Source organism: Lathamus discolor, chromosome 1, assembly GCF_037157495.1.
Source record: "Lathamus discolor isolate bLatDis1 chromosome 1, bLatDis1.hap1, whole genome shotgun sequence".
In the NCBI taxonomy this organism is placed as follows: Eukaryota; Metazoa; Chordata; class Aves; order Psittaciformes; family Psittacidae; genus Lathamus; species Lathamus discolor.
This window is the reverse complement of record NC_088884.1, coordinates 64,966,756-64,976,884: the sequence shown is the minus strand read 5'-3', so window position 1 is coordinate 64,976,884 and position 10,129 is coordinate 64,966,756. Positions and strand designations below refer to the sequence as shown.

The window sequence follows — 10,129 nt, the reverse complement described above, 5'->3', positions numbered from 1 at the left end:
CCAACCTCCAGCAGAAGCGTACAACAGCTCGGTGCTGTTGGATCCGCGACTGCGCCCTTGGATGTGACCAGGAACTGAACACCTCCTCAGCAGAAGGCAGCAGTGACAGTTCCACTGTGACAGGGGCTGGCTCGAGCGAAAGCACAGCCAGGGCTCCGGGCTGCGGGGCTGCTGCTGAGCCTGCGGCCTGCCGGGCCGCCACCCCCGCGCTATGGCGCCGGCCGGCCTCCACTGCGCCTCCCGGCCGCGGCCCGCCATGCCCCGCCCAGACCTCGCGTTGCGCCTGCGCGCTCTGGTTGCGTTGCCGGCCGCCGTGCCGTTCCGTTCCGCCCCGCTCCGCAGCGTGCCCCGCCGGCAGGCAGGCCGGCCGGCCGGGATGCGTTCGGTCAGCTATGTGCAGCGTGTGGCGCTCGACTTCGGCGGCAGCCTGTTCCCGCGAGCCATCTGCCTGGGGGACGCCGACAACGACACGGTCCGCAGGCGGGCATGGAGCGGGGGCGAGCCTGGGCGGGCTCTGCGTGGCTGCGGGAGGTGGTGCTTCCGCAGGCGGTCGCTGGGAGCGGTTTGGGGGGCACCTAGCAGCGGGAGCCGCGCTTGGTCGGCCTGCGGAGCAGCCAGGGCTTCCAGACTGGGGAAGCGTTGGAGCCTGATGGGTTTCTGAGCAATGGAGATGCAGGGGTTGCATCCGGCGGCCCCCAGAGGTCCTTTGCAGGCTGACTGGCCCGGTGATTCTGGTGCTTCCATCGCCGTTAGGCCTGCCGGGCACCCTCGGCGTGGGCCCTGGATGGTGCGTGGCCATAGAGAGTTTAAGTTTTGGTCCCAAAACCTCTCCTGTTGCAGTGGCAGGGATGTAGAGCTGTGTGGAAATGCTTTGCTGCGGCACAGTGGATCACAGAAAGGGTAGAGCTGAGTTTCAGTGTTTCTTGATCTATACGCTGGAGGACCGTGTATTGGGAGTGTTGCTATCAGCCCCCCCCCCCCAATGCTTCTTTGTCATGGGTCTGATTTGTCTGTAGCTAGTAAGAGTTAGCTTCACCAGATAGATGTAAGCTGTCGTTTCTTCTCTTCAACAGGCATATCTTATTACAGCTCTATTCTGGTATCCTGAAAAGTGTCATGGCTAGCAAAGCAGTAGAGGATCAAACACATTTTCCCACGAGAAATAGTGTTACGTGGGGTAACGTATGCAGGGAGCTATTGAAATGCACACAGTTTAAGTACACAGGGGCACAGTGCAGAAGATGGGATGGTAAGAGTAGGCTTGTCAGCAGGGGTAGTTGGATATTTTAATTCTTTACTATTTTTTAATATCTTTATTACATGTTTAATATTTTAAAAGTCTTCTTTAAAGAAATAATCACCATTCTGAAAGACCTTTACCCCTTCATCAATGAAATTGAACATCCAGTGTAAACCTATGGTAAATGTTCTTGCAGCCTCTTTCTCGATGGTTACATTTTCCTTCTTGCCATAATCTTCCTCAGATGATACGAGAAAGATCAAGTCAATCTAGACTGAATGATAGAAAATGTGATGATGATGATGATGACTAGCAGAGCAGGATGTTAAAACAGTGAAGAAACAATGGCTAGAGAAGCAGTAGATAATGGGATGTTGCTCTGAGGAGCTGCTCTCCAGCTCTTTTATCTGCAAAAGGAAAATTAATTGCTGGGTGGTTTTTTACTCCAGAGCTTTTCTATTGGCTTGAGGCTGTTTCTAAGTCTTGTTTTGCTTTGCTGCTTCTTTCTACAGAGTGATTTTTATATACGAATTCTGCAGTTATTGCTGTGTGAGAATGTTACTGTAATTGTGAATTTCTTCTTACTAACCCAATTCTTTTATGCAGCTGAATGAGCTAGTGGTGGGAGACACCAACGGGAAGCTCTATGTTTACAAGAATGATGACAGCAAACCCTGGGCTGTGCGATCTTGCCAAGGAATGGTCAGTTCTAAGCAAAATTTTTAATGGTTGGGCCTTCTGGTGTATGTGCAGCCAGCTGTCCTTGACCATCCTCATGGCCTCCTCTAGGCTTGCTTCAACAGTTCCACGTCCTTCTTATGTTGAGGACACCAGAACTGCACACAATACTCCAAGTGAGGTCTCAGGAGAGCAGAGTAGAGGGGCAGGATCACCTCCTTTGACCTGCTGGTCACGCTCCTTTTGATGTAGCCATATGCAAGACCTTGCTTTTGCCCATAGCTAGCCCCATGGGCTAAAAGTGGTGAGCAAAGTACTGAACACAGGAACTGGGCTTCTGTCCCACCTTGTCCCTGTTCCTGTACACTGTGGATTTGGTTCTGGGGCTCTGGGCAGTTGTGTGGCACATCCGTTTCTGTCCCTGATTTTGCTCTTTTGTCCTTGAAAAGGCTGTTTCGAGTTCAAGAGAAGGTTATGAGAGGGAGGAAATAGAGCAGAAGCTTATCCCAAAGCACTGTTTGAGTTCCCTTCCCTCATGTATGGCATTCTTTTCTCTTTCAGCTCACGTGTGTTGGTGTGGGAGATATATGCAATAAAGGAAAGGTGAGAGCAGCCAAATTTCCCAGCTGTGTCTGTAGGTCATGTGGGAAGTGCTTAGGGTCATGTCATATCTTGAATGTGGAGAAGAACAGGTTGCAGGTGCTTTTTCCTCCAGGTTTGCTCATAGTTTTAGCACTACTGTTTTAAAACTGTCCTATTTACATATACCCTCTATCTTTCTATGAGCCATAGGTAGGTTTTAGTGAGCAAGGAAATCCATCCTGTCTTCAGAAAGCGCTATTCATTTCCACATCCCCCTGTGTGAATGCCACAAGGCTTTGGTGGTTTGAAGGTTGCTCCTTTTCCGTAGTGACTTTTGCCCTGCTCAGTGCTGGTCCCTGGTGTGGATTATGGCCCTTCTGCCACTTGGCTGTGTGCGTTTAAGGTCATCTAAACAAGACTGAGCCACTGAATAGTCTGGTCTCCCAAGCAAATTCCACTGGGTCTAATACGACTCCTTTTTCTGGATTGCTGTTTCTGGGGGTTAAGCCAGGACCACTGAGTTCAAAAGTCCCAGTTTAGTCACCCTGCCTAATATACTGTAGCTATGTGTGCTCCAGTGGGAAGCAGAGCTGAAGTGAGCATTGGGAAAGCCACACATTGGGGGATTGCATGCACACATCAGCCTGATAATCCTGGTCTGACAGGGATGAGCATGAAGTTTGGACCCTGCAGTATCTAAGTAGCTTGCTGACCAAAAACCTTCTCCTGTTCCCTCTGTAACAGTCACTGGTCTTGATGGATCTACCCTTGTATCTTCCCTCACCCTCCTGCGAAAGGTCTTCCGCAGTTTCTAAAGTAGCAAAAATCAAAAGGTTTTTCTCTTCCCTCTTAGAATCTTGTGGTGGCAGTGAGTGCAGAAGGCTGGTTTCATCTTTTTGACTTCACTTCTCCAAGTTCAAAACACCCGGATGCTTCAGGCCACCATGAGCTGGCAGCAGCAGAAGAGCAGAAGCCAGTGTTCAAGCAGCACATTCCTGCCAACACCAAGGTCATGCTGATTAATGACATTGGTGAGCCAGGAAGATGGGGTGGGAGTGCAGGGTGAGGGAGTTTGGGGTAAGAGAGAGAAATTATGTCGGACTCACAGACGGAAATTACTCTCTTGCTGAAATAAGTGCTCTAACAAGCTGCAGTTGAGTCACGGATGGAAGAAGCAAAAACTTCAAGACTTTTCCTGAAGTGCAAGTTCTCATTACAGGATTGGGATGTTCACAGATGCTACGTGATGGAAACCAGCACAGTGGTTGATGAATGTTGGGGCTCTTGGGGCTATGAAAGCCTGAGAGACTCCATCTATCTCCTTGTATTCCCTTCAGATGGAGATGGGAAGTGCGAGTTGGTGGTGGGTTACACTGACAGAGTGGTACGTGCCTTCCGCTGGGAGGACTTCTCAGAGAATTCAGACCATGTATCTGGGCAGCTGCTCCTGTTGAAGAAGTGGCTGCTAGAAGGGCAGGTAAGGAAACTGGGTGCTCAGAGCAGAACTTGTCATATAGTCTTCAAGAGGTGGCTGTCTCAGCGGAAGAAGCACAAGACCTCAGTCCTGTGAACAAAGCAATTGTCATGTTAATGGTTTGAAAGATTTGCCGAGTGCTTGTCCTGTACTTGCAGAGCAGCTGGTGGGTTGGTCTGGGAGACCAGTCAGTTGCTCTCACCCAACTAGAGAGCATTAGTAGAAAATACTAGTGTTGCTCTTAAGTGGTGTATGGTAGGGAAACATAACCTTTTACTGTAACTTGGGCATTTTGGTTGTAGCTGGATTTGTTCCGCTCCTGCTCAGTTCTGTCAGAAGATCTGCCATACTCAAGTTTAGGTACAAGGAGGACAGTGAACTTTTCTGAGGTGTTTGAAGTTCTCAGTTTGACTCCATCAGTGTTTTTCCTCTGCCAGTATAGGTGGATAGCCTGTCTGTGAACCCAGGCCCTGATGGCTCACCAGAGATGATGGTGTCTCAGCCAGGCTGTGGTTATGCCATTCTGCTGTGCACCTGGGACTCTGAGCAGCAGGCCACGACAGAGGGAAGAGACAACTCTGCCCCAAGCAGGTGAAGAGCATTACTGCATATGGTAGATGAGGAGATTCCACTGTAGATACCCATTATAAGGGGGCACCACCACACCATCTTTCTGAGGGGGGTGCTGTCATTTGTCCTTGCTTCTCTGACCTTGCTGCACTGCTGGGACTTAAGCACACCTTCTGTGAACATTCTTCATGTCTCTGTCACAAAGATGAATACTGCTGCTTTCCTTGTATCCCACTCTTCTTGGTGTGGGCAAGGAGAGTGGCAAAACCATCTCACTGAGGGGGACAGTACTGGGGGCTAAGCTAGGGAAATGAGTGACCTAGATCTTCAGAGAAAAAGTAGTAGGCAATCTTGTGACCTATCTAATGGTGGGAAGGGTAGCGACTGAAAAGCTGGGCTCTGAAGCCAAGGGTGATACTTTGAGTTTATTCACTTGTTTCTTCCAGGAGAGGTAATCGGATGTTTTCCTAATGAGACCTTTAGCAGCCAGTGCTGTAAATAACAACCAGAGCAATCAGGATGAGCAGAGAGTTTATTGTCCTTGGCATTGGAGGGACCCTTGTGGGGGATTCAGGTGCTTCCGTGGTGTTCTGTGGGACTTTAAGGCAAACCCAGAAAACTGTAGGAGGGGAGCTAGGCAAGGCTCCTTGATGTCTTGGAGACCTTACTGGAATGATACTTCCTAGCAAGAAGCCAGGCCCAGGCATGATCCATGATGAATCTGTATAAGCCCAGGTAGATGCTTCCTGAGTGAAAAGCAGCCAGGCTTACATGGCAGTAATGATAAAAATTGTCTTTTTGTTTGTTTGTTTGTTTGATTGGAATACATGTTCTACTGGCATTTTCCATGCTATTTTTTTTCCCCATGTGCTCCTCTCCTTTTTATTTTGAGCTCTTTACAGTTTTTTTGATGCACCAAATCATTCTGTTTTCATTTTTTTAAACATTAGAGAGTTCCTTTCATACCTGGGGTGGTATGCATTCTTTTTCTTGGCCTTTGCCATTAAAGGGCTAATCTATGCACAAACTCTTATCAGTCTCTGAATTTATGAAGCTTTGGAGTACACTGGTCTTGGGATTATTGTGGCATGGTTCCCTGGCTTTCTCTGATGTCTCTGTGTCTTTTTACTAGCGAAGCCCCAGTTCGAGATGTTATTCTGCACCAAACATCTGGACGGATTCACAACAAGAATGTTTCAACTCATCTAATTGGTAGCATTGGACGAGGTGAGAGATTAGGAGCTTGGGGTCTCTGGCCCAATTATTGATAGTTTTTCAATATGTCAGTCCAGCAATAAATCATTTTCTGTGGTTGAAAAGTAGCAGTGGGAGAGAGCTGCAAGAACGGAGGGAACTCTGCTTCTGTTAGCTGGCTCCCAAAGAAAGACAGCTGGATTATTGCATTTGAACTTCCTATAGCTTTGTTCCTTCCCTAGGTATCTCCAACTGTTCAGCTAGCACAGCGGTTTTTCAGCAGCCTCCAGTGGCCTGCATTTAGTCATCGTGAATGGCTGCCATGCCTTGCTTCTGCAGATGTCCTTGGTCTTTTGCATGGCTGCAGGTTATGCCCTCCTTACACCCTAGATGCATCTCTTCCTTTCCACAGCCTCAGCTTTATTCTTTTGTGGTTTTCAGCATTTGATTCCCAGTACCTGGCATCTGTATCCTGCTCTTCCTTCACCTAGGCAGTCCCAGTCCGTTCCATATCTTATTTATATCACTGTCCTCTGTCTCCCTCCAGTGTATTCCATTCAGCTCTTGTATCTAAACCCTCCACAGCTACTCATTCCTCTCAGCCCTCCCATGCTGCTGCTGTGTCCAGACTTTTCTTACACACTGCCACTGCTTTCTTTGTGTAAATGCTGTGTGCTCTGATGTGTGCCTGGTGCACCTGCTGAACCCTTCCTTTGGTACCTATGGAAAATAAGCATCTTTCACTTCCCCTTGGAGCCTGTGAGCATGATACAAGAAAGCAGAAAATCCAGCTGCATTTGCTCTGTCCAAGTATTACCCTCTGCAGTGCTGTCTGAGAACAGTTTAGGCTGCCCAATGTAATTTAGAGCTGGGGGAGAAGAGCTGTCCACTGAACCCCCTTCTCTTCTCCTTTCCCAGCTCTTCCTCCTCAGGTCCAAAGTTGTCATGTTTTTAGCATCTCAGATGCTGCTATTGAGCATCATGGTCAACAGAACATGAAATCAGTTATTTCACTGCATACTAAGCTTTTCATCTAATGAAGGTGTCTTGTAAAAGATTAAGGCGCAGAGTAAAGGATGAAGAGAAGGTTGGGAAAAGTCCACTAATGCTGAACATGTAATGTAATTTCAGGTAATGAAACAGCCTAAGAGTGCCATGCTGACCAGTTTGTAAGGGGGAGACAGCAGATCTTTTGGATCAGAACCTGTACAGATGAATCTCAGCTAGGGGCAATAGAGCACTCAAAAGAGCTGGTTTGGTTTAAGCTGAACTACAGAAACTGGGTAGTCTGTGTTCTGGGAGCGTGCATGTTACAGCTTGAAGCTCTCTATGGGCAGTGGGAGTAGGCTTGCAGTATTATATTTCTCTGGGGAAACTGCCTATTTGTTTTCAGCTCTGCTGGCTTGTACCTGACTGCCAGGTTCTTGGGTTCCTGTAGACCTCAGACAGCCAATGTCTCTCCTGTGTTGTTACTGAAAGGATGAAATGCTGCTGTAGTTGAATACACTGCTTTCAAAACCTGACCTTGCATGTCTTTTCTGACTCGTAGCTAGGTAGAGAGTGTACTGAAGGGTGAACCAGCCTGCTGGTCAGGGAGTCTCCTCTTCAGAGTTATCTAGTCACATTTGTCAGTGCTGTCCTGCACACAACTGTGATATACAAGATACTTTAGAGAGAATACTGCTTGCAGGATTTTTACAGCTGTGTAAATATAGTCCAGGAAAACCAGGGCTGAGTGTGTAGATGAGCTACACATGTCTAATCTGCTCGTAAAGGGCTCTCTAGCCCTTGTGTTTGTCTCTAGACCAGTGTTTGGTGGGAGAGGATCACACCTTCTGTGCAGTTTTGCTGTAACAAAAGCAGTAGAGGTGGTAGCATGATCTCTACAGACTTATTCAGGAGCTGCCATGAAGTGCTTTTGTGCTAATGTGACTAAAGCTTTGTCCTTTTGGTGGGACCTCTCTTTTGATGCTGTAACTTGCCAGAACAGTCAAAGGCCGTGTTCCTGCCCTTGAAAGAAATGGTGAGGGTCATTTTAATACTCTTGCTTGGATTCAGCTGTTCTTTACTTTGTCCCTTGTGATGATCCTGCCTATGCTCGTGCATCACGTAAGAGAGGATGTGATGGATATCAGAACTGCCATGGGCCTGCAAGTGCATATGTGGTACAGGCAAACTCTTAAGAGCAACTAGCAGAGCCAGACATGCTGGTATCAAGTGACAGAAGGTCTTGAGTTTTGAGATGCCAGTGCCCTACAAATGAAACTCATGAAGTACAATTGATTGCAAGAATCTGCAGGTATCTGGTAAGCAGAATGTCAGGGCTGGGCAAAAAGGAAGCAGGATGGATCAACTTGTTTGGGTTTTGTTGGGGGTTTTTTAAGAGATGGTGGGGACAACATTTACAAAATGGCATCAACTCTTATAATTCTCTTCTGCACTTATAGGCTCCTCCAGTGAGAATAGTGGCTCAGGTCTCTTTGCCCTCTGTACTCTGGATGGTAAGTCCTACTGCTGTCCTGGAAGAAAGGCCTGTGGGTGGCCAAGGCCTGTCAGTGATTCAAAGCAGGGAATCAGGGGCACAAGTGCCTTTTGTTTTGAAAGAAGGAGAGCTGAGCTTCAGAAACACTTCCTGAGTGAGGCAGGAGAATTTGACTCCAAGACTTCTGCTGACATTTTATCTATGAAAGCATGAAAACTAAGACAGAAGCCAGGGTAAGAGTTGTTACTGTGATCAAGTCCCCCATAAACCAGGTATGTGATAACATGCCTGTGTCTGAGGGCCTGATGAAACATTAAAGCTGAGCCTGTCTTTCTGAGCCTTACTGAGTCGGGTCTGGTGTAGCACAGGCTTGCTCTCTCCAGGAAACCTGTTGTGTTTTCTTTCTGTTATGAATATCTGCCTTTCTCGCTCCCCTGGTACAGTGTATTAATCTGTGGATTTCAAAACATTTTACAAACATTAATTACTTGTATGGTCCCATGGCCTATGCTGGGTAGAAGTATTAATACCATGCTGCAGCAGGCAGCTGGGAAAATGAAAAGTCTAGGTCATTGGCCCAAAGGCACACTGAAAGCTTGAGATGGAGAGTGAGACTAGAACTTTCAGCTGCTTTCTAAGTTGCCTGCTTATCCATTGGTCACACAACTGTCTGAGATGCCAACTTGAAAGTGCCATTCCTGTAGACAAGAGACTACCACAGCAGAGAACTTGGAAGGAGTTAGATTGTTTCCAAAAGCAGTAAAGGGAATGGATGCTGGAACTTGAGTATTGGTAGAGAGGAGCTGGCCTCACACAGACTTGGAGCCAGGTTCTTTTGCTGTGCCCTGACTGCAAAATAGGACTGGTCTAATGAGCTGAATGCAGGGTTTCTGTCTAAAAAGCCCAATGTGAAGACAGTATGTTGTGCTTTCCCTTTGCAGATCACAGCCTGGCCAGTTTGGGCCAGATGTCCATCCTCCCAGTGATGTTCTGCTGGGGAATTTCTGATTCCTGCCTCACTCTGGTTGACTCATGAGCTATAGCAAGGCTGGATGGCACTGTGAAGCTAGAGTCATGTTTATGTTCCACTTTCTCATGGCTACCCTCTCTCCACTCCCCAGTACTATCACAATATATCTGGATGATAGAAAAATGGTATGTGAGGTCGGTGTCCAGTATGGTTTTAGCAGGCAAGAGGCCATGCCCGTACTATTAGCCAGCCACTTGTCAGCTGATAACTGTCAAAATGCTGTCTTGAGATGGCATGATCTGCAGGACATGGTGAGAAACTTCAAGTTCACTCACGGTCTTATGTGAGATCTATTGATGTACTGTACTTTGGGAGCCTAGTTTTGGCCAGTTTTCTTCCTGTCGTAGAGCACAGTCCATTCAGTAGGGCTGCTGCCACTTTTTCTCTCTGTTTCCAGTTACTACAAGATAATGGGCTGCTGTCCTTCCCACTGTTATCTATTACCAAACACAGCCTGTACCACTGGCCTAACCTGCCTGCACCAGACCCTGATTGCTGATGGAATGTGTAGGGCCCAGTGTTAGCAAACGTCTTGAAAATATTAGAAGGGAACAAAACTTACTTTAATTTCTTTTTCTTCCCTTCAGGGACATTGAAACTCATGGAGGGAGCAGACAAGCTGCTCTGGTCTGTGCAGGTTGATCACCAGCTGTTTGCTCTGGAAAAGCTGGATGTTACTGTGAGTGTCTGTGAATGGGGCTGGAAAGGAGCTAGGCAAAAATTCGGCATGGTTTTGTGTGTAGGAATATGGGAAGGGCAGACGGCATATGACTTGGCTGAAAAAGGCTGGGATTATCTCAGGATGACATGGAGTGCTCTGACTGTGCTGATGCATTCGGCACTCATGTCAGTCTGTCCACCTGCAAGAGGTTGAGCTGT

The 10,129-nt window shown here is 47.6% G+C and overlaps 1 protein-coding gene across 2 annotated transcripts in view; it reads left to right on the top strand.

Moving 5' to 3' along the window:
- Positions 1-300: 300 nt before the first annotated feature.
- ITFG2 (integrin alpha FG-GAP repeat containing 2) overlaps positions 301-10,129 on the top strand; it is a 15,033-nt gene continuing 5,204 nt past the window's right edge. Inside the window, exons 1-9 of one of the 2 annotated variants that reach the window (XM_065675042.1) lie at positions 301-472; positions 1,847-1,942; positions 2,480-2,521; positions 3,354-3,531; positions 3,838-3,977; positions 4,417-4,565; positions 5,677-5,771; positions 8,186-8,239; positions 9,838-9,929. In XM_065675042.1, the coding sequence (XP_065531114.1) occupies positions 377-472; positions 1,847-1,942; positions 2,480-2,521; positions 3,354-3,531; positions 3,838-3,977; positions 4,417-4,565; positions 5,677-5,771; positions 8,186-8,239; positions 9,838-9,929 (942 nt within the window). In that variant the 5' untranslated portion in view covers positions 301-376. Of the gene's footprint in view, positions 473-545; positions 788-1,846; positions 1,943-2,479; positions 2,522-3,353; positions 3,532-3,837; positions 3,978-4,416; positions 4,566-5,676; positions 5,772-8,185; positions 8,240-9,837; positions 9,930-10,129 lie in introns of those variants that run through there. The other variant, XM_065675032.1, reaches the window with a different exon arrangement.